Raw genomic sequence first — 27,751 nt, 5'->3', positions numbered from 1 at the left:
TGGGAAACAAGAAAAAGTTCTTGTGATACATGAAATTGTTTAGTTGTTAGAGATGGCAAAAAATAATTGCTTTAATAGGTAGAATTCCTTGAATGAAATTCATATGAAATACATTCACAAAGTGTATTGACCTATGAATGCAAAGACAACATAATTGATGATTATTGTTTGAATTTGGGAAGCATGTAATTTTTTTCTAAAATAGGCAACTTGTTTCCTTATGGCAATTTCCAAAGGAGGCCCAAACAATGTTTCTCTCATTTCTAATCTCCCTTCTTGGTACTTATTCTATTTTCTTGCGCACAAAAAATTACTTGGGATGTATTTTACCCCTTTTTATTATTTTCTTTAATATGTTTCAAGGGGATAAGATGTAATTATCAAGAGAAATCCAAGGGAGACAGGAAAGATGAATGAAGAACTGGCAATGGGATGCTGAAGGATGCAATGATATAGAAGGGAGAACATTAAGAAAGCAAAGAAGGGGTAAAAGTATGTTAGGCACTTTGAATAGCATGAAGAGAGGAACTTAGTATGCAGTATTGAAGAGGGGCTCCTTGTTATGTTGGATGTCAGGTTTTGTTTTGTTAGGAGAGGCACAGGTATGTACTGTTTTGTAGTCTTAACCCATCCACAATCTACCTTAACTGGTAAAATACAAAAATAATAATTCATTTTGTGTGGAAAATTTGTGGAATTGAAGAAGGGTTTATTATAGTGGGGGATATCTGGGGGTGTTTTTTTTAGGTGGGGCTCAGAAATGTAGTGATAATCCTATTCAAAACCTAAAGAATGGTAGAATACCAATGATGAGGAATATGTTTCAATGTGAGATGTTAAGTTGATTTGAGGGGTATATTCTCTCGGGCTGAACTTAATGAAAAAAAGGATCCATTTTTCTAGTGAAGTACTCTGTAACGTCCTTATTATTGTGGAACATGGCAAATCGCTTCCACAATTTACCTTGATGATTATGCCAGTAGTAGTTTTAGTGGAGACGACTGACAGCTAAGGTCATTTGTGCCATTAGGGATGGATAAGAAAGGAAGGGTGGAGAGAAGCCCAGTGTTGGCATTAGCTTACTCTTGTCGAAAGGTGCCAAAGGGTTCACAGGTTAACGTCCCATCCAACAGACGTTGTACTCATTCAAATTGCTTTCCACAAATATTATGCTTTTGATGTTAAAACATATGAAAGAGAATTAAGTTGACAGAACATTGCCAAGCATTTCATTTTTTAAATGCATTCATCATTAGGCATTCCAAATTCATATTTTACATGCATTAGGCATGGTTGAATAATTATGTACTATGCTCTCCCCAGAAAATGGAAGAGTTTGAATTTGGACAACTCTTTTAGCATGAACTTCTTTGTGATAATCATTTCTGATATGATGATAGTTATTCCATTCCCAGATTCATGAAATTGAAGAGAGTAATTCTAAGAGAGTAACTAAATTCTAAAACATGTATAACTTAGGTAAAAATGATAATACCATGCACTTTGTATACAAAATTTATTTAACCAATATAATTAATGTAAAATTACACAAATTCTGAAACACCATGCATCTGTTTGAGAGTCATCACAATGCACAGTTGTTTTTGTATTTTTCTTTTTATTGTGGATGAAAAACAGCTTATGATGTTGATTTTTTTCAAAAAGGTGTTGCCTAGATGGGTGAGCAACAAATGGGGTTAAAATAGGTCAATGGACTAGATGAATGAAAACTATGCTCTATTTTTGCCCCAACTCATTCTTTCTTCATAGTACCTCGGTGTGCCCAACACACACTCTTCTAGCTCTTCCATTATGTATCCTAACTTTTGATCAAATCGATTCAAATTTAAAATTTGGTAGGACATAATAATGCACTATGAACCTATAATATGTGGCATCCGTTTCAAAAATATGCTTACCTAACATTTGCAGTGGTATCAATGCATTAACCAATTTGGTAAAAGTTTATTTGTCGAAAATGTTTTTTGTTTACTTGGAAATCAACAATAGTTTAAGCAATACCATCACTTCTCTTTTTATAAATACATTTAAAATAATATTTACTTTTTTTAGGTCTCTGCTTTTTAGAGAGAGAGAAAAAAAAACGTCAGCTTCTCTGTATGGAAGCCTGATGCGGGACTTCAAAAGATGAGATTTTCTTCTCAAAGTGTTATGAATTTAAGGAGTTCATCCAAATTTCATCACCAATTTTGTTTGTTTAACAATGTCAGAAAGCGCTGATTTTCTCATGAAAAAAGATCTTTTAAACAGATTTTTATCTACTTTCTCCTCTCCCTTCATTTTTCACTCTTGATGCATCCCAAAACTATTGGATGACACCTTGATGCAGGAACTGCTGCATTCTCAAAAGTTCAGCATCACTGTAGCAGTCAATTTGGCATTTTCATGTGTGTTGTTCACTTTTTGGATGAAAATCCATCGCCAGTTGGGTCCAAGATCCAGGGATAGTTGTTGGGGCACTCCATGCAGGTGAATAGACGAAGGGTTTCTCCTGGCAACTCCCTAGTGGTGAGAGGGCAAGGGTTAGGAAGAGAACAGTAGGGTTGTCCCTTCACGTCACACTTTTCCTTCCACTCAGCAAAGTCCCTGAGGGCTGTGAGCTCTGTGGGGTTCTGCATCCATTGGATGACCTGGAAGAGTATTTAGGAGTTTTATAAGAATGACATATATTAAAAGATATAAATAACATAAACAAAAAGTTTGTAGGTAAACAAAGAAACGTCAACTTATTCTGTTCAAATAATGATAAAACATTTCTCTAAAAAATGTTCTTCTGGACAGGATGCAAATGATTTGGACTATTGGCTTTTTAAGACTACATTACTCCATTAACTCAAAATTAGAAAATGAATTCAATATTCTCAATCAATTAAACTATAATGACCTAAATCAATGTTAAGAACAGATTGTAATTTTCAAAGCATGCTTAAGTTTTCCTGGATTTATTTCATTGCATTAATTAAATGTTAACTGGTGAAACATGTATTATATCTATGAAGGCCAGATATTTCTAAAATAATGATTTTGTTTGTAGGGTGTCTGAGCAGGTTTTGAGGCATGTTGTTGTAGGTAAAGTTGATTTGGGGGTCCACTTATTTAAATATGTTATGAAGGCCATTGGTTAGGATTAAGATGAATTTTTCTATAGCATTAAGTTTTTATAGGGCCTTTTTTTCAGGTGGAAGCGTGTTTGTTTGGAAAGTTTTCCTTTTAAGTTTTTTATTTCATTAATTCCCATGAATTTTTCCAATTTGGGTACATTATTACCTGAAGCATGGTAACAAAATAGACATCGTTGCGGTCAAGCATCTCTTCAATGAACTTGATGAGTTCCTCCTTGAATTCCTTCTTGGACTTGAGCCAGGAGGCATGGAAGTGAAGGCCAAGGGGTGCCCTGTTGCTGTTGAAGTGACGGTTGAAGTTGTGCCTCAGCAGGCGACCAAATTGTTCTCCAGTCTGAATGTTGGAGCAGGAGTCAACCATGTGACAACCTGGCAGGGACTCATCAAAAGTTGGGTCATCTCGGCGATCAAGTTCATTCATAACCATTTCCCAGACGGGATGAGAACGAGATGGGCAGTTCTGAGCATTACCATTGCACCTGTTTTTGTGGTAGAATGAGAAATTAGTCAAACAATGATCCACACAATGCTATCAGGCTTTAATAAGTGGAAATTCATTTTTGAATGAATGAGGAATACTAGGTATATTTATTTCATTTACTCAATGATTTGATATTAACTTTCCTTTGATGATAAATATATCTTTGATTAGTCCACATCTTTAAAATGTTTTCATTCTTTCTTGCTCTATCACATGTTTATGCTCAATTTTCAAATTACTTCAAAGAGAATTATTAATAAATATTTCTATATTTCATTAAATTAGGCAAGGAAGCTTTGGATGTACAATATTATTTTGGTTAGCACAAAGAATGACAAGTATGAATGTAAGTATCTGTATTTGTTTTGCTGAAAAACAAATAATTTGCCAAATAGATATTTTATGAAATACTTATTACAATTTAGAAGGATATTTATTCTACAGATGAGTATAGCTGAATATACCTGCCTTACATAATGTGATACATGGATTTAGCATTGCACATTGCATGGGTGCGTGTATGACACTCACTTGTGGGGCATTCTGAAGTAGAGGGTGTATGGCCACACTGGGACACGTCCAAGGGATGCAGTGATGGAGGCATCATAGACAAAGAACTGATCGGCCATCATCTCAAACTGTTTGTTTCCACCAACCCGGAGGTAAGGTGCTCTTATACCGACAACAGAGCCGTCTGTGATGTTTGCAAAGCGTTCAGCAATGAGACGAGCCCCAGCCATTTCAGCCAGCCAGTCCTCATATGACCCATCTGTCCAGTACTTGGGCTCATCACGGTGGGTGAGAGAGAATACACCAATCTCGTGGCCACGGCGATGTAGGTCCTGAGAAGAGAGGATTGTGTCTTTTGAAATTCATGGGTTAAGGAGTTGGGGGGGTTCTAAGGAAGTTGTTTTTCTCTTAAAATGGGGTTGGCAAACCTATGGCATGTGTCCTCAAAGTAGCATGCGCAGCAGTTATTTTGGCATGTAAAAGTAGGAGAGTGCTATTGGCAATTACACTGTGAGTTAAGATGACAGGGTCAAAATATCAAATAAAATTGATTTGTGTAAGCTTAAGATGGGAGACAAGAGCACCGTATATATTAGTGGCCTCTGCCATCAGAACAATCCCTTTGGTCAAACATTTTCTGTGCCATATATTTTTTTTCCATTTGCATCAAAGCATGCTTAACATTTTTCCCATGTCACATATGTGACAGAGCAAGACTAGTAGATCATTAGTTAGAATATGTCCATCGCTTCGATACCACCGCTAAAGTGCTCTTTCTTTTAAAAGTTCAAATAAAGCTTTCTTTTATCGAAGTTAGTGTTATTTACTTGTTACGTGAGAGTTACCATTGGGAATAACTGATCTATTTTTCTTTGAACTCAAGGAGAATCAACAGCATTAATTTCAAATATGACTTTATTCCTCTAACAAAAGGCAATTTAACTTTTATATCCCAATAAGATGATCTAATAAATAACTGATTAGAGATTTTCTATGATTTTTAATTTGTGCATGTAATTATGTTTATTATAAGCGTTATAAATCATTTAAACTTCCAAACAAATAATTATTAATATCATTTTAAAATTATTGTTTTTTTCATAAAAAGACTCAATGCCTCTTATAGACCTAAAAATAATCGATACCTCTATCTCTAACGCAATGGGTTGAGTCATTTTTGTGAGTCAAGAGTATACTTTCATTTTATGGACTTTGACACTCAATGCTGAAAGGTTTGTCATCACTGCCCTAGAATATGCTTAATGGAGGAAAAAATAATCACTACATCAAGTATCTCAAGAGTCATCAAATGGGCCATTATATTAATTCAGGAAATAGTAGTGCAAGCATTAACATTATCTTCTAATTTGGCTAGTTGTAATGAACTTCAAGTAGATATGACTGAGTACTGAGAATATTTTTTATAGATTCTCAAGTAATTAATCGAAGACAGTGAGCCAAAAGGCTTTAAGTAATTGAATCAAATATAAATTGTTTGCAGTAACACCAAAACTTGAATTATATCTTAATGAACTATAACTCTTAATAATGAATTTATTGAAACTCTTAACACACTTGGTAAAAATTTCATCTTAGCACTCTTGATTCACTCTAAATCGACGCAAAAATTGTAGAAGGTGTAAAACGTTTTTTGTCTTGCACCAATGTATTCATAAATATATTAATACTCGAGAAGGATAATTTCCATTTCCTTACTGGTAGGCAATAATTTGTGGAGTATACTGACCTGTACAGCAGAATAATTGGTGTATTTGTGGTTGATGAAGAAGGTTCCCCTGATTTGGCAACCATTGGGGTTTTGCCTTTGTCCATTGAAGAGCTCCTCATAGAGGTCAATATTGTCTACGTTGACAGCACCATTGAATGTAATGGTGATCATTTGTGGTACCTAATGATTCATTGTAATTAAATTAGATACAGATCAATTATGCAGAAAGTTTGTGTGGTTCATGTTTCATTCTCAGTAAACCAATTGATTTATGATTTAGTGAATCACTTAAGGAGTGATTGCATTGCATAGGTAGCAGTTGTAAAACATTCCATGTGAAAATTAATTCAAAAGGAAAAGGAGATAGAAAAATAGAAATTTCAAAAGAAGCTCTGTTCTTAAAATATAATTTTCAATTCTATTTACCTGATTTGGTTCAATGCCTCCAGGAATTCGGGTGCCATCAGCTGAGCAGAAACAATCTGGGAGAACACATTGGGTTGTGTCACAGTCAGGTGCCCTATTTGGGTCTGACTCGACCGCTGAAATATTAAAAAAAAGAAATAAAATATAGGAAAATATCTTGAGCTCTCTTGCAATAAAAGTAGGGTTTTTAAAAGTGAGATGTCTTTTTTAATGCAACAATTTCAGAGCGTAAAAATCATTCGCCTTGACTGGTTTACGCTCTGAAATTGTTGCATTAAAAATGCACATTAGCGGATGACTCCGTTAAAAGTTACTGTTGCGGCATCTCCCGCAGTTTCTTTGGAATTTGTGAGATGTCTTATTGAAGTTGGTGAACACACAAACTACTACATACTTTAAATGACTATCCATCTAGATAACTTCTAGTGGCCAACCCCATTTTTTAAATAGTTTTAAAGGGGAAATACTAAACTTCAAATTATATTTGGATATCAATACAGATTTGATACTAGTAAAATGACCATTACTCATTTAATAGAATGCATTTTTTCTGGAACTTGGGGAAATTATTTCTCTGAATCAAACAGGTGTTTAACTTTTAAACGTGGAACATAGTTTTACTGAAGCAAAGCAGTAATAAGTTGTGAAATTTTCATAATTAGTAGTGTTAATGCAACTGAAATTTCCAAATTTGAATGAAATTTTATTTTCCAGCTAGTAAATGGCCTTAATTGTGTACCACAGTTCATTACTCATAAGTAAAATTTATACTGATGATTAGTTTAGAAGCATTGGAATACAAAATTATCAAAATAAGCTTAATACTCACAGCAAGCATTTTCGTCAGATTCATCCTTACAATCTGGCTTGTCATTGCAGAAAAGCTCTTTGGCAATACATTCTCCATTACCACAGGAAAGTTTTCCATCTGGACACACGGGTTCGTCAGTTTTCAGGATGGGCAGAACTTTTCTTGGCTCTAATTAAGAAAGGATAACATTCAATGCAAAGGCTCAGTGTGTTGTTAAGAATTGATATTAAGAAGAAAATGGGGAGAAGCTTTGAAGAAAAACAAACTCATGTCTCCAAGTCTCTATTTATAAATATTTGGGATAAAGCTACTCAGAAATTATTTACTGAACATAGACTCAACATTATAGTTTTCAGGATCATTAGTTTTAATGAGTAATTTAAGTAAGAATTAATTCAAATTTGATAAAATTCCAACCTATCTCCAGCCACGACCTTATACTTGCTTCTATGATATAATAGCTTGGAATTAATGTTGAATTTTAGACATTTGTGGATATTGAGTTTAAAAGTTTCAAAATCTTAAAACATGAGTTTGCTTAAGCCTTGCAGATATTTTTATGTCATCTTAAGTTGTACAGTATGTGAAAGAAGAGGTCTTTTCTGGGAGTAAATAATAATATTTTATGTTCTCATCTCATGAACACCTGCAATGCAAATGATTTGAGTAAATATTAGGTGCCTAACGTGATTTATTTGAAATTTAAGAATGAAGGAAGGTTAAAATAATTTCTTTTCCTCTTGCTTGAGAATCTGGGAAAAGATTTTGTTAGAATATTATAATTGATTTATTTAATATTGTGATTATTAAGTTTGCTACCACAGCTTTTATAGTTTTCTCAATGAATATGTTAGAAATTATGGTTTAATATTTATCAGTTCAAGAGAATTGAAGAAATTTTGGTTTTGAAAATAAATGCGTCACTGATCTTATTTGTTAAATCAAAACAAAAAGACAGAGATCAGAGTGATTAAATTTTTAATGCTACTGAGATTATGAATGAAGAAATCTACTAGAGATTTAAAGAAATACGAAATAACAAATATACCACTCAGGGAATCTGTACATTATTGAATAAGAATATGACTCTTCTCATGCACCATTTCAGGTCAAACCAAGCCAATGTAGACCAGAAGACCAATTTTTTTGTGATGAAGCTGGAATAATTTTAATAAGCTAGCTATTTACTTGCACCAAATTCATGGACAGGAAGTTGATACAGTTTCCTTTATCACTGTTTGAGAGTCAACAGCAATATGAAGTAGTGCCCCAATATCCAAAGAAAGTTTTCAGAATAAATTTTCTCCAAATATAGAAAATGAGCAGTAAAAAGAAAGAAATATCCCAAGATGCTTCAGGTGTGGTGCAAGTAAAGATTGCAGTGCAATTTTACAATATGCCATGCAAAAGCAAGGTGAAAGCAAGGTTTGTACACATTCTAGGTTTTAGTTCTCTTTGTTATTGGCCTTTGAATGAGTGGCAGGACAGGCAAAATCCTACAAATTGTAAGTATAGAAAATCTCATACCCAACTGCTTAATAAGCATTTTTGATAGGAAGTCTGGATTAAAGTGTGATATTTTCAATTCAAACTTCCCGTAACATGTTCAGAGGGCTTTATGTTGAGCATTTGAAAATGAAAAATCGCTTCTCTATTACTTGAGGTGGAGTTTCTCTCATTGAAAAGGGAGTGTGTGATTTTTGCAATAGTTGGAAAAACTTTCTCTTTTTGGTGTTGATTTTAGTATTGATATATCACCATTCTAATTTAATTGATATGGTTTAAGGGATGTAATAAGATGTGTTTTAATTATTGCATTGGTTTGTGTACTACATGAACTGAAAGTTTTAGGTAAGTGCTGTTTGGTTTTTAAGTGAAATATAAAGTAATATTAATCTGGATCTGATAGACATAACTTTGTTGTTTCAGGCTTTAACTCAGGCATGGATTTTGTATTAAATTATGTGTTTTAACCCTTTAAGGGACATTTGATTATAATCAGAAGTAGCTTATAAGCCAAAGGTTTATCCAGAATAAAAAATAGATACTTGAGCAAATAGAAATTGATAAAGAAATGGAGACTTTTAGATATGAACAGGTACCTAATAATTTTATTTCCTAGTTATTGGAAATCCCTATTTTAATTGTTCTTGGTAAACACATACAAATGACTTAAAATTGTGTATCATTTTCATATAGATTCAGATATTTTTTATACTAAGTGAATGTTTTTAATTTATTTGATTCTGCAAGTTTTTTCAACTCTTGTCATTCTTTGCATTTATACATATGTACATAAAATTGGTATGTGCAAATCAGTGATTAACTAATTAAATAATTTTTTGGTGAATTATTAAAACTTGAACTACCAAAGGTAGGTAATGATATTGCTTGGGAAAAATATCCACTTTTTTGAGAATCCATCACCATCACCCATGACACTACAAATGAGTTCCTTGTTTTATTGATATATGCACGGATTATAATTCCTTTCCGTAAGTAATACAGGATTAAAAAAACTACTTTCAACATGTTGTTTACGTACTTGCACCTCAAATATGCAGGTTTGTGTATAGACATTCACAAATAAATACTCAACAATTACGACACTGTTTTACATATGCCCAGCTCCGATGACATGACCTCCACCTTACTGAACGCCAACTACGTTGCTGTATTTTCTCTGAGAATCCCTCCCTCAGTCTGGGGGAGGGAGGGAGGCAATAGAACTTACTCTCCAGCTTGTCACAGTTGGTCACTTTACCCTTCCAATCACACGTTTGCTTATCAATGTCGAAAGCCAGTCCGGAGGGGCATGAGATTTGCTTTATACCAGATTTTGTGCACCTTTGGGAAGGAAGAGTAGAGGAAACACATTGATTACACACAAGGAAGAAGGCATTATCGGTGGAAATAAAATGTCAAATAGCCACATCACTTGCTTAAAGATGGACCAAACTGGCACACACATATTGAAGCACACAATCAACATATATACAAAGCTTAAAAGTGTTTTGGACATAAGGAAATTACAACGTTTCATTCCTGATTGAGGCAGTTTTTTTGTAAGGAAACCTGCAGGGAAAGATAAATTCAGGCGTGCATTAGTGTCAAGACATTGTGAACCAGAGAGACAGAGTGACAAGGGTGTGATTCTCATTACTGAAAATGTGATCTGGTGTAGCATTAGTGTGAAGTTAGAAGCAAATGATATGTTGAGTGGGGAGAAGTCTGAAAGGAGAAAATATTAAAATAGAATTAGAAGACTATGTAGCAAGATTTATATAGGTTTTTGACCATTCCTCCATCTTTTGATTCTTTAGAGTTTGTAAATTCTGATGTCCTAGCATTATAAAATTTCAAAATTTCCATAAATTTCAGAGATATTCTGAATTATTCGAAAAAAGTTTGAAAAAAATATTAGGGCTACCTGACAAACTATGTCTGCTCTCAAAGGTATAGGGAGTAATCATTTGTTATAGGGTGAATCAGTGATGCCTGAAATAGCATAGCTGAACAATTTAAAAGAATAGAAAAGGCACTCAAATGGAAATATATAAGTATTCTACTTGATTTTTGTTTGATTGACGCCTAAATTAAAAATTTATGAGAGCATACTTGAAGGAGATGGAAAAATGGTTAACAAAAAAAACTCCTTTCTGGAATTCCATGCTTTTTTTGGTCTGGAAGAAAAAAAAGAGAGAGAGAGAGAACATTAGAGGTAAAATAAAAGCGACAGTTACACTCATGTTTTGCAAACAATCAGCTAAAAAGAAAATGAAGATGATATCCGTGTGGGTTTCTTTTCCACATCAAGAGGCGAAGGAATCAAAAGCGTGACGTGGCTGTAAGACACTTCGTTCCACCTTTACATGACTAATAGTACTCACTTTCCAACTTATTGCAATTCTTAACATTGGTTTTCCAATCACAAGTCTGTCGGTCAATGTCAAAAGCGAGTCCAGTGGGGCATTTGACCCCGGCCAACCTGGTCACCCCATTTTCTCCAGCCTGGTCGCACCTGTTGGGGAAGAGTGGAGTGGAACGGTGGGTTGAGTTTGCTCGCTGTCACCGACAGGACACACAAACTGGGAGCTAGCTTCCTTCGCTCCCAAAACGCTTCGGAGAAAGCAGTTTGGACGTCATGCATTAACAAGGAGACATTTTACTTCGTGGACAACAAAGAATAAACAAACACGAGTAGAGACGTCGCCTTGGTGGCGCTCAGGGAGTTTCGGGAATCTAGGGTAGGAGAGCGCTCCTTTAGCAGCCGAGAGTTCTGACCTTGCCTGGAGGTTTGAAGCACTTCGAAAGCCATTGTGGGAAAGTGATAACGCGGAAATAGAGAGAGCATTTAATGACACACGTAGTACTTAGTAAATATATATCTTTGATTTCAGTGTATTTTCATCAACACTTTCACATAATAATATCTCATAATAATATCTCTCTGCTCGCCTGCCATAATTGACGATTGATTAAGAATAATTGATTTGGGTTGACAGCAGCCACTATTATATTACAAATTATTAATACTCGATATCTAATTGTAATCAATACATTGTTAAGACTAATTCATTAGTGCAACGCAAAATTTTCATTCCTAACTTATGAAGTTTCCAATTTCCATCGGATTATGAACGCAAATTTCCAATTTCGGAACTTGGTTGTTGTCTAGTCCCAGGGCATTTAGTGCGACCTTTCGACCGTGTTCACGGAAAGGTGCCCTACATCCGAACAGAACTTTCCAATTTATTAATGTTGTAGATGAAGTTGAATAAAAAAATCACTAATGGTCAATGAGAAGGTGCTTTATGATCGTTTTTGCCTTAATTCCATAGATTTTACACGACTTAATATGAGAAATCGAACCTGTCTCCATTGACGATTTTAACGAGTTGCAGTCGAATTAAAACTGAATTAACCTAATTTCGCACGGTGCATTGCTTGCGCTCAATCGTAGTCATCACAAATTATCGCGAAATAGTTGACGAGTGATTCCTTATTCTCAATGAGTTTCTTGTGTATTAGTTACTACCAGAAACTTTTTCGGGCATTTATGAATCTAAAGCATTGCAGACTGTCTTAATCTACATCGTGGTTTTTTTGCGACTCAAGCTTAATACGCTGGCCGAACAAGTTAAAGATGATACATCATATCGGTGGATATATACACTTGGCTGTGGCGAGGGACGTATCCAATACCCAAGTCCGATAAACTGTTCTCGGCAGCGCACCCCTTATTGCACCAGTCAATGGCACTGAGGGAAAAGCGAACCCCAAAGGCAACCGCTCGTTCTCTGAACTAATTACGGCGAACAAGGTGTTGACAATTGAATTGGCCCTTTGGAAGAAAATGGTCAGAATACGCCCGCCTTCCGTCATGATCATCATTGGACGAGCTCCCATCTTTTACCCGAGCTTATGCAACGCCCAGCGGCGCGCGTTTGAATTTCAAATGAGTCATGGTCTTTTCTGTCGTTTTTTACCCAAAGGAAAACTTCGACGTATGTTCAGCCATCGACAACAACCGACACCTCGGTTGCAGGCGTGGCTTGTTTCGGGGCACTTTGGGGAGAATATGGCGAGTCCTTACCTGACCACATCCCTGCAGTCACCTTCCGTGGTGAGCCTGAAGTACTCGTCGGGAGGCCGTCCATCGCAGAGTTCGTCTACGCTCTGGTCATCACCGTCGCCTCCGTCCCCGCCGTCGTCCTGCCTCCTCACTCGGCCACCGGTGGAGATACCTACAGGCGAATTGAAAAGGTATCATTAGAGATGAGACTGATGTCATCATACCTTTAAAATAATCGTTCACAAGTCATATTTTTCATGTATATTTTCAAGATTCACCCTTTTGCTTTTACTTTTCTCCCCCTTTTTTTGGAGATAGCTGATCATTAAGGATAAGATAGTTTACATTAAGAATAAAATGTCTTTTAAAAAAAGATTTAAAGCATGTGGTAGGACCCGAAACTGAACGACTCCGTCGTTGTTCTGCGTAATGTGCAATGCAGAGGGTGACTGTCACCCGATTTTATTTAAAATATTGTCTTGGGGTTTAGTTGGTCCAAAAACAGAAAGTGAGTGAATCAAACCTTAAATGAACCTATAAGGCCTACGATGGGACCACGATTGTTAAATGAATCGAATTGAACACGTTGGCAAGAATAAATTCTGCCCTTGTATAATCGCTCACGGTGTCATATTGCTCTCTTTGTCAAATTGTTTCATGACATCACACACTGGGCAGCAGAATTTTTCAGGGAGTGTCGGAAGAGCTTTTCGACACCTCAGTAAAACGGGGTAGATTCTTCGGGGTGAAAATCAAAAGTATATCCTGGAGTTGAGACAGTGAACGAGGTCATCATCAAAGGAGCCGTAACGCGGCGCAGAGAATACTAACCGATTGGGAACACGCTGGATGAGATAAGAAGGGATTTTGGCTTTTGAGGTGAGAAAGCAGCAGTTCGAAGCGAGTGCGACGGGTTGGAATGAACTTCGACGTGAACTTTAAGCAGGACGTTCAAACGCACGGTAGTCAATCTTGATGGTTTATAAGTGGATAACAGTCATTTGAAATTTCATCCCGCTAAGGGAAAGCGCGCACTTAAGAAAGGGTCTCATTAAATACGAAATCACGTACTCGTTCGGCAATCACGCTCCTCGTTCCAATGGAAAATTAAGACTCAAACCTTGAAAAAAAACATATCATGTGAGGAGTTAAAAATTCAATTGACGTCCTTCCAGCAAGAATGCGGAAATTCAGACATGCTTTCTTTTTGCTTCAATGAAAATATCTCGCTGGTCGCTCCTTTAATTTTTTTAATCGGTCGTTTTTTGAAGTGATTTAAATTAGGGGTGGAGGGTAGAGATGGCTGAAAAATCCATGGTTTGCGAAATAAGTGCGTTAGAGAATGATTTGGAAAATTTCTAGCTAACATTTTTATTTTATTTGCGTGCAACGAAACAGTTAATCATTGCTAGGACCATTTCGACATTCTTCGGCTTAATCAAAACTATTAATCTGCGTATGTATCACGTATCCAGAAAACTTGCATGTAGAAATATGATTTGTTTGAATGTTACATTGAGTTGGAACAGGAATGAAGTTATCTACGGTTTAAGGTATATTTTGGATGACACAAGACGACATCGCTACTTTTCTTGTCTTCTTAAACATGAGACACCTTGGCAGCCCAAAACTACTTTAAACTGTGGTGTGCTGATTCCAAATACTTTCTACATGAACGAGGTAAATATGGCATAAAACTACCCGACGTGAAATCTCCGACAATTTCCAATTTAATTCATCCGATTAACATTAATAACTATTTTACAGCGGCGCGTCATGTTTGCTGTCATATAGTTCCGTCTGTTGCGATCACCCGTGTGGCATTTGAGAACGACAAAAAAATTAAACTGTTTGATTACGGCGAGCGGCGACCATTTTTGCACAGTTGATGAAAGGGGAGAGAGAGAGAGAACGGAGGTGAATGAGTGGCGACAATGGTTGCCAAGCAATCTCTTTGCCTTGGTGGCAAGAAAGTGACGGTGTTGGTGGGTGGCGATGGAAATAGGGAGGGGGAGAGAGTGTATGTGCATGTTTGAGTACTGGAGCTGAGAGGGAAGCGCCCCTAGCAGCCGCGGAGGGAAGCTCTGGAAATATTTATTCGTTGAAATAGAGGCCACTAGAAAGATCGCAAGAAAGAATGTCGAATGGAGACTTCCCTTTCATTCAACCCACTGTATGCACTCATTGCTCCCGCGAAATCCTACCTATATTCTCCATCCTTATCCATTTCTAAACGCCTTAATTTCACGCTCCGGATCTTTGATTGTTTCATTAAAAATTATTCACGTTTAAACGAGCGAGGGCAAACGAACATTTTTGAGTGAATAATCCAAAAGTCTCCATCTTTTTCAGAATAGATTTTTACATGAGAATATTGCTTTTGGCAAATGCGCCCATTTCTTACATCCTTCAAGGAGAAGAGAGAGAGAGAGAGAGAGAGAGAGAGAGAGAATATGTAAACAAAATCTTTTGAGGAACTGTTTTGTTTTTACAGATTTGCTAAAGGAATAAAAAACTTCAGCCGTTTTTGCATAAAAAAGAGTAATTGTGATTTGATCCTTTAATTTATCAATTTCAAAATGATCGGAAATATTTTTAGAGTTTGAACATTTATTCATTATTGGATGTTTATGTTTGTCTGATCCTGTTTCAAATTTTGTTGATGTTATTGACATTGAAAACGAAGCCACAACCGCTTAAAATTGACTACGCCATTGATTAAATGATGCCCATCGATTTTAATAATATATTCATGCTAACTTGATCTTACATTTAAAACCAATGCGAAAAAGTATTTCTGGAAAACGTGTCCATTGAATCCTCGAAGAGTTTGAAAAAGAAAATGTCGATTGGTAGGCGTTTGAAGGATACTAGATTATCTGAAATTCCAATATAATCATTTTATAACCAATCACACGATGGTGGTCGACGAATGAAAAATATCTCCTATGTCTTGTATTTGAAATATTTCACAATTGAGGTCAGGGAGGGAGAGACTTGAGTGCAGTCTCTGTCGGAGTGGGAAAAGTACGTGGACGATAAGACTTTTTTCACTCTCTGCTCAGAGCTACGAAGCCACGAGCGTTAGTTGAATTTTCCAAGCGTGAGAAGCAACGTCATAGGCTCGCGCGGGAGATGGAAGGATAAGTCTCTCCTCCACCTTAAGATGAACAAAGAGAAGCCAAGTGTTGAAGTGAATTTAACTGAAAAATTTATGCTCTCCGGAATAAGCGCATGGGAAAACGAAGTTGAAAATTTTTAGCTGCAGGTATAGTGTGTGTGTACTCATGTATCTATTCCGGGAGTCTTCTTTAGACTTTCGACGCCTGCTATTGACTTCCCTGAGCAATCGCTCTCTCCCTCCCTCTTTGGAGAAGTGGCGGTGGTTCCGCGAGTATTGTGCTTCTAAGTAAGGGCGAGGGGTGCGGACTTCTCCTCCAAGGCCGCGTTCGTCGATGTCATCGGCGGAAATCGTGAACATTAAAATAAGGTTCTGTTTTTTTTTAAAGAACCACTTCACAAAAGTGGTAGACTATAGCCGACGAAAAGATTTTACTCAGTCCCAGACGTTCGCGAGTGCTGGGAAACGAAAGGCTTAAATTTGAAGAAAAAAAAAACGAACGCGCATTTTGAAACTCCCTGAATGTAAGAGTTGGAATTTCGTTTTCCGGAATTCAAATAGGTGAGCTTGAGTAACGGGTTTGAAAAAAATTGTGAGGTTTGTGTATTTCATATCTCAAGCCGCGACGGAATAGTTTTGTTTGCGGAAAAGTCGACTCGCGTGATTGACCGTGACGGGTCCTGACTCGAATGCAGCCTTTAAAAATTGGACGAACTGGAGAGATTATTTCTCGAATGCTTTTGTCGTATTTCGGAGGTTATGTTTTCGCGTTTCGAAATACCGAAGGAGTCGTGTCGAAGGGCTGACCGACGCAATAGAGACGCATCTTCGATGATGCACGTAGTGTGACGGTGTCGAAACCCGTGGTGGCTCGAGCTTTTTTTTTTTTTGGGGTCGGCTTCCACTTATCTGCGTCCGGTCAACAAACTACCCGTGCGCCAACTGACACCGGTCCATTCATGACACTAGGGACGATTCTCATTTCCCTGATGCGAATCGCCTAACCGTTTTCTCTTGAAATGAAAGTCAACATTCTCCGTAATAACGACAACGCCCATTGGCCTCCATAATGTGCCAATAAGCCCCTCGATTCAGTCGTGCGGTATTTTGCGAATTATGATTCAAAGGTAGAATATGTGAGACAAGACTTCAGAATAAGAGCGGTAGGAGTTATTTTATGCGAAAAAAATAGTTTTTCAATCTTAAGTTTCTACGTCAAGGTAATATTTTCCATATTTGGTATTAAGCCTATGACTTGATAGAAGAATAGTGAAGTATATATTAAACAGTCATGAAACAAAAAACATTTCAAACTTAATTTTACTCAAATTGCTGGGTCCACTACAAACTTAAATGATATTTTAACAAAAAATACTTCATTTTACTTCATAGATGATCGTCAATTTACTCAGGATTTCCCAGCTTTCTTGATTGAAATCCAACTATACTTTTATACTAATTGAAAATATATATCTCATCAGAAAATTGAAACTTATAGAGGTAGTCATTCTACGTCAACAACATGTCAGTTTCAAGCCGCCGAATTTTAACTATACTGCTCAAACATATGATTGATTGATTGATTATGTTGCGCCTTTCAGCATGCTACTATTCGTTCACCAGTGTGGACTTGTCAAAACGTACATTCCTGATGATTATCTCTCGGACAAAAGTGTGATTCAAGGGCTACTTTTCAGCAGCAGAGCCATGCTCTTGATCTGGAATTCTTTGGTCAAGCCAACGCGACGAAAAATGTTATCAATTTATTTTAAAAAGAAGCTTCAGAGATCAGTTTTTGTGAAAACTGGCGGATTTTTCACCAAAATATTTGAAGGATTTGATATTTTCCGAATAAGTTTATGCCGAGTTTCTGATTTACTCTAGTGCAAAAATTGATCAATTTGATTCACTCAAAAAATGAAACTTTATGCATTCAAAATCGACGATATGTGTGAATTATACGAATTATTGTCTCGTCGTAATGACGGATGAAAATGGGCGCACTATTGGAACGAGACTTTCACGAATGTCAAAAGAACACTTAATTTTATTATAATGAATGAAAGAACTTGGAAAAAAAGTTGCCAAACATCAAACGTCAAGTTGTTTTTGCTTCCAGGGAAAATATCGATGTTTTGTGTTATGAACTGATGGATTCTGTGAGAAAGATAATTTTACCTAGATTGAGCAAGCTTCTTCCAGGGAAAGTTGACTCGATCGGCATTTTTGTAACGACCAGAATTAGAATTCCTTTTCCTCCAAAGAGTTTATTCTGTGTCTAAAATGATGTCTTCGCTACATTTTAGAGATTGCGAACTGCTAACGCGATTGCACAACGGCGGAGAAACGCTTTGAAATGGAATGAAGAGTTTGAAGCATAGAAATTTAGCACTTAAACGGCAGGGAACGAGAGGAGGAAACTGTTGCCCGCGCTGAGGCCAGAGGCGCTTGGGAACATAGAAGAAGAAAGGAATGCCAGTCTCTTGGCCATGGGGAGAGAGAGACACCACGCCCTCAACGTCACGCAGTAGTCTTGCAAAAACTTAATACTTCTTCCGCATACGTTTGGAATGGACGCCTTGGTTCGCGAGTAATTATAAATTAAGATCTCTTTTCATAAACAGCGAATTATTCAATGGTGCATTCGCGTTAAATTGCGAACATCTTCAGAAAATTAAACACTTTCCTCTCGTCCGCAATAATTAAAAAAAATATCCCGATGACTACCGTGGTTTCATTTTTTTGCGAACGAACTAGGACTTTGTGAGTAAATAATACAAATTTTTGATGAAATACATCAAAAATGACGAAATTCCAGGAAACGTGGACAGAAAGGTAAAAAAAACGAACATTTTTTTCTGTTTTCTGACTGTGATGAGAGAGAGAGAGAGAGAGAGAAAAGCATAGAAATTAGTGAGTGAGCTTTGATCGTGGAAATGTCATGAACAAGACTCAAAACGCTTGCTTTGAATTGAATGTGGAGACAGAGTTTACCGTTACACTTAAGAGAGACGTGTTGCACGTCAGACCAGGGCAGAAACACCTGGTTAAAAAGTAAGCTAAGAGTACCCAAGTCATTTACTGAATTGAATCCGCTGAATACGAATATGAGCGATTAGAGGAAGTTCGTGATTCGTCCGTGGATTTCGAAGCTGAGCTATTTGACGCAGGGGGAACTCTTGTGTACGTATGTCGGTTGGTTCCTGCATGCATTGGTGACTTTTAGACAAAAAAACATTCTCTGGGAAAGTAAGTGAGCATTCATGTGCAAGCCCCAGTTTCACCGCGCCTCCTTTTTTTTTCATTTGACGCGCACGGCGAAAAACTGCGCGGAAGATTCGGATCAAACATTTTTGATGGGAATGAAAAAGAATTTCCTTTCGTAAGCTGCATTTTTCAAAAGACCGAAAGCCGTTCGTTATGCTGTGTATATGGAATGGAAACGCGTCGAAAAAAATCTGACTTATCTCGGCTGCGTTGAATGAAAATGTATATAGTTTTTTATTCATGCTGTCGCCAGCATAGTCGAACTTTCCACCGAAATATGTTGGATCTTTTTGTGCTGACTGAGGAAACAACGGAAATAGACGCATATCCCGCGTTGTGTCGTAAAATCGGAACGGTCATTGTCGCAAAAAGAAATGAAGTACATGTAAAAGATTCGGCAAAGGCTTTTGCAATGTGAAAACTATTGATGCACAATCAGTCTTTTGAAATTTGAGCTCGGGATCAGGAAGACAACAGGAAAAATGAGCATATATAAGCAAAATATTTTGGCGAGATGAAAATAGAGTCGTATCTTACAAACAAAATCGATTGGATTTGGGGAGAGAAAATAATTCACACAAGAATATTTTGTATTTTTTTTAGCCAAAATCGTATTAAAAACAATTATGACATGCCTGAAATTTTCTGCAGAAGTTCTAGAATTTTAATGTCCGAAATACGCAAATTTCAAAGGTGGATAATTATATTTTTTTATCATAAATTATAGGCATGTTGTTTCCATATTTTTCTTAATTTATATGCATCGAAGTTGGCACTACTTCAAATTTTCCGTGAGCTCATCTAATCTCTACAGTACTTATTTTATTGTCAAGACTTTTTCCAGAAATGATGTTAGAAACAATTAATGCTGATCTATCATGTCAATATATTAATCACTTTAATGGCACTTATGAATTCAGGTACGATCATACAATATGGGAGTAAAATGTTTTTAAGTCGTCACTGGCCATGAAAGCATACTCTCGAAAAACTACTTCCATGTGGAAATCAGTTCGTTTCGCATTAAATACATAACCGTCAGAGTATGAACGAGTTAAATCGATCGTCGTCACTAAATCAATATATATATATATATATATATATATATATATATATATATATATATATATATATGCATATGCATTACTTCTCTACTATTCATTACTTCTCTATCTTCCGATGAAGACGGAGCAGAATTCCGTCGAAATGATCAAGGAATAACGTGTCAGTGATCTTTTTATGTGTTTCTATATTGTTTGTTGCTGTCCAATTTATCATGTATATATATATATATATATATACAAATATATATATATATATATATATATATGTATATTATATATATATATGTATATTTTATATATATATATATATATATATATATATATATATATATATATATATATATATATATATATATATATATATATATATATATATATATATATATATATATAAAATAGGCTGTTTTGGAAAGTGATACCTTTCCATGACGCTCTCCCACCTTTCACGTTCATCTTCCTCGTCAAATCCGAAGCGAGAGCGCAGTTAACTTTCCTGCATCCGTAAAAAAAGGTATGGGACTACCCTTAACTTTCGTTTGGATTAAAAAGACCAAAAAAGAAATCGAGGATAAGGAAAAAAAAGAAAATAAACCCTTTGCCCCGCCGTCGTGGAACATTTTTTCCGATCGCAGCAGGACTTAGTCCAACGAGAGAGAGAGAGAGCGCGGTAGGCAGGAAGAAGGAGAGAGAGAAAGATGGAGACTTGAACCGTTAATAACAGAAAAAAAAGATCACTTCTCGCGCGCCCAAATCCCCGTTTTTCGTCCGCTCACCGTTTTGCCCGGCCCTGGGTGAAAACGGAGAGAAGGGATTTGTGGAATGAGGGAGGGGGAAGATAAGAGGGAAGGGCGCGTGGCAGGGGATGAAGGGAGAAGAGGGCTATTGGGGGGAGGGGAGAACCAAGGGAAGGGAGAGGGGGTTGATTGAGAAAGTTTGTTGTAAGGAAAACCCCGGGGGTGAAGGGAATAGGGTGGGTTGGGGAGTCAGACGATGGATTTCTCCAGACGAGAAGGCTTTCCTGCGAGGGAAGATGGGCGCTCGAAGGGTAGGCGTATTCGAGATCGAGAATTGTCTCTCCCCGGGGCTATGATCGGGCGAAGTGCTGTATTAAGCCGGCATAATGAGAGGAAATTAATGGTTTTTCATGTGTACGAACACGAAGAAACATGCCGATACATGTTAAAGCAAGTATAATGTTGATTGAATCAGATAAAAATTATTGAAATGGGTGTCGGTACTCCATTGAAACATAAAAGTGTTTGTCAGGGGCCATTCATGCGACATTTTAAAGGAACTGTCTCTCTCTGCTTCCCCATTGCGCTATATTAGGTAGCATTTTTTATTTGATGCACATATACTGATGTAGGACAGCTATAAATATGATAAACACTGAAAGCATATTCGGGAAAATATCCCAAATTGTTAGAGGAAACCTTCCCCTTTGCCTGTATCATCCTTAGTATAGAAACTAATTTAAAGTTAATCAGTAATTAGTTACCGATTGGCATATGTTGAATATTATATCATCTTAATGAAGACCATAATATTAGACGAACAAATTCCTTTTTCAATTCTTCAGAGCAAAGGATTAATTCAAAGAAAAAATATGTGTCCAACGGGTCATTACCTTTTTCATCGTTTATAGAAGTTTTTTTCTCTTCCCTAATGCCAGGGAATACATTACGATCTCATTGCATGACTTTGCTATCTACCTTGTTTCTTAGAGGGTTTTTAAAAATAAATTTTGGGTAATTTTGATACACTTGTAATTATGGATTTGACGAACATTTTTTATGTGAAAAGTAGGACCTCATCCTCAAACAGTATCAGTAATGGGTTAAAATGAGACACTGGATTTAAAAAAAAGGAGAAAGAACCTTAAAATTTATTTCCAAAGAATAGTTCTAGGGTGAGAGACTAAATATATATGTAATTTAATATATATAATACAAAAATACTTTGTATTCTTAACAAATGATTGATGTTATTTTTAATTTGTATCAACGAAGTTGAACCCGAGAAAATTCTTAAAATACTATGCATCCTCAAAAGTTTAACTTACGGCGACTGAGTTAACCTCAAAATATGCTAAATTACTTTCCTGTCGATTAAAATATTGAAAATTAAATTTCATGCTGTTCAGATTAATAGCTCTTCTATTGTCGTGTCCAAAAAATCCTAGTCACGCGTAAGGACCGGCAGAAATTTCCGGAAAAATATTTCAATCTTATTCTCAGTACCTTGAAACTGTTTTTCGATATAAAACATTGTTTTCGTGAACAGAGTACTCTAAAATGACGAAGAAGGATTTTGGGATACTTCAATGGGGGCAGAAGCCGGTTTTAAAAGCGTTGTTGAGCATTATCTAAATAGACAGAACTATATTGAAAAACTTTGACAATAATTGCGAACGAATTTGATGGAAAGTGAGAGAAAAATTCGTCCGTAAGACAAGAAAAATAAAAATACTGGTGGTGACTGCGAATTTGATGTTCTTTTTACGTGATGGGTTGCCAAGACAAATATAAATGTTTGCGTTTTCTGAAGGCTATACGATAAAATCATTTTGACATAGTTGAGTGCCAAGGAAAACGAATGCTTCGAAGGACTTCATCCCATTTTGGAAAGATATTTTTGGGAATGATAGATTTAGAGATTTGAAAACGAAATTCTTTTGTTTGTAAACATTACCAAGTTATGAGTTTCATGTTTTCTTGTTAGTTTTTCTGAGTTGACGATAACTCATCCTTGCCTTTCGCGAAAGAATTTTGCACAGTAATATGACAAGTGAATCCAAAAAAAGTATCAAGGAAAACAAATCAATATTCAGTTAAAAAAAAAGAGTTCAGTATTAGGAAAATCGCCAATTTTGGTTTTTTTGAATTAAAATTGAGCACCTAAACTGAATAGCAAGCAATTAACAATTGCTCCACAAACTAGAAACAGGGAATTGCTTTAAAATTATTTAATTCTCATTAAAAGTTAGAAGTTAAATCTAAATGCTCCTCTTATTTTCCAGTTGATATTGAACGATTGGGGAGGTTTATCGAGAAGAAGAAAGATCGACCGCTTTGGACACGCGGAGAAAGTAGTTTGCATTGAAATATTTTCGGAAGAATACGCTAATAAAACATTCCACCACTCGAATGTGAAATCGGATGAAAGTACGTACCGCCAGCTTTAATGCACCTGAGACTCTCATTAAAAACAGTACATGCTGGTTTCATGATTCCAACGACACTGTTGAAACAGTTAAAAAGAAAATTTACTGCCTCAGCTTTTTTTTTGTGGGGCACTTTAACTGGGTTAACTTGAACGGGTACTTCCGGAGACAAAAGAATTTACGGAGCGGTGAACGGTATTAAGTTAAAAAAAAATGACGCAGGACTCTCATCGCAAATGTATGAAAGAAGAAAACATTGGTCGGAAGGACGATTGGCCAAAGACACGTTGTCGTTTTGAGCTCACGATTAAAACTTACGCATGATGGAGGTGGGAAACATTTTGCATATTTTTTAAAAACACATCGATATATCGACGACGGACGAGAATGGTGAGATGGGGATGGGATGATGTCTTGTCGTCATCGAGGAGGTCAGATGCAGCGCAGTTGAGAGCCGGGGAGGGGAGGAGTGGGAGTGGAGGGAGGGGGGCGGGAATGGGAAGTGGAGGCGGAGTGAGGTTGCGGAGGCGGTAAAGTAGGGGATGTCTCTCTCTCTCTCTCACCACGGTGGCCTCGATTGAGAGGCAGGGAGCAAAAGCAGCAACAGCTCTCTCCCTCTCTCTCCCTTTACTCGCCCTTCTCTCCAGAAAAACCACCTCTCCCCCCCCCGCAATAGCATTTTCCTTTCATTTCCCTCCTACTCTTCCATCATCACGTGATTCACACGCACACAAACTTCCTCCCCGATGGCGTACCGACATTGGAGAGATCTCGAACTCTCATCTTTAACATTTTGTCCTAAAACTCGAGAGGTTTTCGGTTTGAGGACCTAATAAGACTGTGGGGCTAGATTCAACTACGCGTTTCACGCGAGAAAATATGATAAAATGATAGTTGGAGACGATATAAATGTTCTGTGGAAGGTAAAACGGGAGTGTCACTATATACTGCGTATATAACTGTTTTATTTCACAGGCTTATTGCTAGTTTAAAAGCGGAGAGCCTGTTGGAGCGCGGTGTACGATCCAAGGTTATGTCTGCGGGTTTCTGTCCAGCGCAGACTTCATCTCTCCTTCCTTCAACTCTCGCTTTTCACCCATGTTTCGCTCTCCCTCTAAAGCCTTCTACTGCCCCCTCCATTATATTCCTTCTCCGCCTACCAATCAGAATACTTATAAGCATCCGCCCATTAGGAAATTAAGATTTTCTCCCCCTCCTTCCTGCCCGACTAACTCCGTCACCTCCAGGGTCGCTGGAGGGGAAGAAACAAGTAAGACAGAGGTTTTCTCCTCACTTCAGTAGGTGGAAATAAAGTATTAACTATGTTCTCCGATCCTTGTTTCTCTCACGAAAGGGAAAATATGTTTCTCGAGAAATGATTACGGTTTGAGGAATTACACCGCTCTTTACTTTGCTTTCAAAAATTCCGGTGTCGTTCTCACCCTTGGGTGTTATCTTTTCGAGGACTCCCATCTGTCACCTCAATCCACGTCATCATTTCTATGAAAATTTTATTCCTAACTCGAATCGGTACTTCAATCATCTTACAGGTTACATGAAAGTATTCCTTCTAGATCATGAGATAATGGTTTCAGAAATCCAAGTGTTTCTAATGTACGTGTTGTCACAGTGGATGATTTTCTTCACGTCATGCTGTGTGCCCGGTCAGCTTTCGCCGTGCTGAATAACGTTCTCTTAATTGTCGTCCTAAAAAAATCAATGCGGTGGCCATCTCTATTAGTTTGGATGTGCGGCATGATCGGGCGTTTCGTCGGTCCTTGGCATTTTAATATTAAACTTGAAACTTGCTCGGACTGCTTTTTATATCCTTCTAAATCCTTGAGAGATTCCTTCCTGGAGGAACAGGAGCCTTTCTCCTGAGCATTCAGTTGCCCGGTGATTATCATCAACCCCATCGTTTTGACCTTAGCAATCACCTCACGTACTCACTAGATATTTATTTCCTTCTGGTGTACCAGGAAACAACGGTTATGGGTTTAGGACAAAAAGATACAGCAAATAATGTCCACCTTTCGGATTTTTTTCCTTTAAATAATGGAATATGTTGGAAAATTGAGACGGATTATTACAGAAGGATAAGTAATTCGTAAGCACATTCGTTAACTTTTTTGTTCAGGTAGAACGGGATCCGGGAGATGAAAGAAGTAAGAAATTTCTCAAGTCGGCCTAACTGGGACAACAAGGCGCACTTAAAAGATCACATCTGGAGAAAAATTTGAAAAGTTCTGGGCGGAGATCACAGATGGCGATCTGGCCGGCCGGTATCCCGCGATTGCACTTTCGTTTTTACGAAGAACTTACACGAAGCGCGACGAAGCCATCAGTAGTTTCCCTTTCTGCGGCTCGGTCACGAAAAAAGTTTATATAACACTTAACCGCGGTGCTAAATTAAGACCGTACGGTATGACCGTCACTTCCTTCATCTCTCGTGTCCACCCGCGGGGAGAAGAGTGAGAAGGATTCAAAAGCTTCAAAGCACATTCCACAAGGCCCGACACGTAGTTCTTCCGAGAGGCATGTGCGTGCGGTCTCCCCGACGGTTCATTCCAACTCACGCGAGGCGTCCGTGACTTTTTTTGGGATAAGTATCTATCTCCGCTAGCCACGACGCAAGGGAAACGTTCTCTTGAGACCATATTATCTCTGCCGAGGATGTAACCCTGCCACAATGCATCGATATCTCACGTACACGGTTCGATGACCACACGACCTCTCCAGGAGGAAATTCGGTGCCAAATTTTTTTTTAAATTTTAGTTTTGGCTCTGTGGATGTTAGGACTGTCCTTCGCTTTTCAAAAAGACTTCGGCGCTTACCCAACGGAACGAGAACTTGCCTGGGATCCGACTTTGGAGTTTTATGCATTTTAGTTAAAAAAATAATTTTGGAATTCAGGCATACGTCAAAGAGAAAGTTACGAGAGCGAAGTGAGACTAATACGAAGATTCAAGATTTATTATTGTCATTGAGATTTTTTGGGAAAATCGATTCATATTGGTCTATCTTCACCCTTTATTTTCCAAATCATAGATAGGGTGGGGCTTTTTTGCAATGAATTTTCATAAATTGTTTAAATTAATTTTCAGGAATTTTTATTTCTGCTCATAAACGCTGTATCAAATTGGATATTCCATGATATTGTGAAAATTATCGAGAAATATGTTTTCCAGTATTTATGAAAAAGGTATTAGATCGCGTCTTTTAATGTGTGCATTAACTTTCGCTGAACAATCCTCTGGGGAAACTGTCATTTCATTCCACTTGTACTCATAATAATCAATCCATTAGGGAAATCGAATGCAACTCCTGACATATCAAGTGCCACTGATTGCTTCTTGCGATGCAAGACCATGACAAACAAACACACACAGTCAATACAGGTATATGATATTGATATCAGAATGTCAACATTGTCATTTCGTAACTAGATTAAAAAAGCACAGTATGTATATATAAATATATTCTAGTACTCACCGATGCCTAGCAGGAGTAGGGCAAGCAAACTCGTCACCACGTACCTGGCCATCCTGTTCCTAACAAATGAATCGGTGCTGCTTTCACCTTTTTATTTATACGGGGTCTTAGCGCGCCTGCGCAGACCGGCGGGAATGGTACACTCGGGTGGTGGGATACTCTCGAGGCTCGGCCCTCCTCCTCTCCCTACCCCCCACGCCCTTCGGCCTTCTCTCCTCCTCCTAGCCCTTTCCCTCACCGTTCCTCCCCCCGCCCGCCCTCCAGCTACCAACCCCCTCACACTCCCTCCCCTTCGTCCTTTTCTTCAGCCTCCCTTCCGGCTGCTGCTTCCACCTCTGGGCCGCGTGCACCGTCGACGACATCCCGGTGAGGTTCCCGCGGCTTGCTGCACCGCGGCTGCAAACCGTGAGAACGGGGAGGAAATCATCCGATCGGCGTCCGATTGAGGCCGGGGACCGCAATCGGGGATGCGTACTCTTCTTGCCGGAGGCTTTCTTTGTTTTGTGGGGAGGTGGGGACGAGGGTGAGGGAGGGAGAGTTGAAGATTTCGGAGGCCTCGCGACCTCCAGAGACTCAAATCGTGAAAACCTCCGGGGGATAAATTAATCTCTCTGACGCAAATTACAGAAATATTAGGATATTTTCGACGCCTTCCTCGGATTAAACGGCTTTATTACATGGATTTACGATAGTTAAAACACAATACCAGGATTTCAAACTTACAATATCGTAGAAACCCAGAGAGAAGTTTTTGGTGGTAAGGTGCTATCATAATTTTTTTGCTGACAGCAATAATATGTATGATTTAATGTCACAGAGTACCTGTTACCTTGTTTAGGTGGTTACATTTATACCCATTATTATCATTTAAATGTAGTATAGTTTTTGTTATGTGTAAGCAAGCATACAATTTGCGCAACGGTATGGCTGCAATTTGAATGACTATTGTTTTGATGAGACAATATAAT

General features: G+C 37.6%; 1 protein-coding gene across 2 annotated transcripts; it reads right to left on the bottom strand.

Moving 5' to 3' along the window:
- Positions 1 to 1,499: 1,499 nt before the first annotated feature.
- Positions 1,500 to 26,844, bottom strand: verm (LDLa and CE4_CDA_like_1 domain-containing protein vermiform). Of its 2 annotated transcripts, none has more exons than XM_071598080.1 (9): positions 26,784 to 26,844; positions 12,697 to 12,847; positions 10,991 to 11,121; positions 7,119 to 7,268; positions 6,290 to 6,405; positions 5,882 to 6,043; positions 4,156 to 4,466; positions 3,289 to 3,622; positions 1,500 to 2,651 (listed from the first exon to the last, which is right to left on the bottom strand). In XM_071598080.1, exons 1-9 carry the CDS (start codon positions 26,833 to 26,835, stop codon positions 2,418 to 2,420), a joined length of 1,641 nt encoding a protein of 546 aa, XP_071454181.1. In that variant the 5' UTR covers positions 26,836 to 26,844; the 3' UTR covers positions 1,500 to 2,417. The 2 variants fall into 2 exon arrangements, with proteins under 2 accessions (XP_071454181.1, XP_071454182.1); XM_071598081.1 differs by lacking the exon at positions 10,991 to 11,121 and adding an exon at positions 9,835 to 9,947.
- Between the last annotated feature and the right edge of the window lie 907 nt (positions 26,845 to 27,751).

This window comes from Hetaerina americana, unplaced genomic scaffold (genome assembly GCF_022747635.1).
Source record: "Hetaerina americana unplaced genomic scaffold, ioHetAmer1.1.p SCAF_9, whole genome shotgun sequence".
In the NCBI taxonomy this organism is placed as follows: Eukaryota; Metazoa; Arthropoda; class Insecta; order Odonata; family Calopterygidae; genus Hetaerina; species Hetaerina americana.
The sequence above is the reverse complement of the archived record's forward strand: the minus strand, read 5'-3'. Positions and strand labels throughout refer to the sequence as shown.

Excerpts from the sequence above, each read along its gene's own strand:
- verm (XM_071598080.1), bottom strand. The coding sequence starts at position 26,835 with ATGGCCAGGTACGTGGTGACGAGTTTGCTTGCCCTACTCCTGCTAGGC. Across the intron at positions 12,848-26,783 it reads CCTACTCCTGCTAGGCATCG|GTATCTCCACCGGTGGCCGA; the intron begins GTGAGTACTAGA and ends ATTCGCCTGTAG. Across the intron at positions 3,623-4,155 it reads TACTTCAGAATGCCCCACAA|GTGCAATGGTAATGCTCAGA; the intron begins GTGAGTGTCATA and ends CCACAAAAACAG.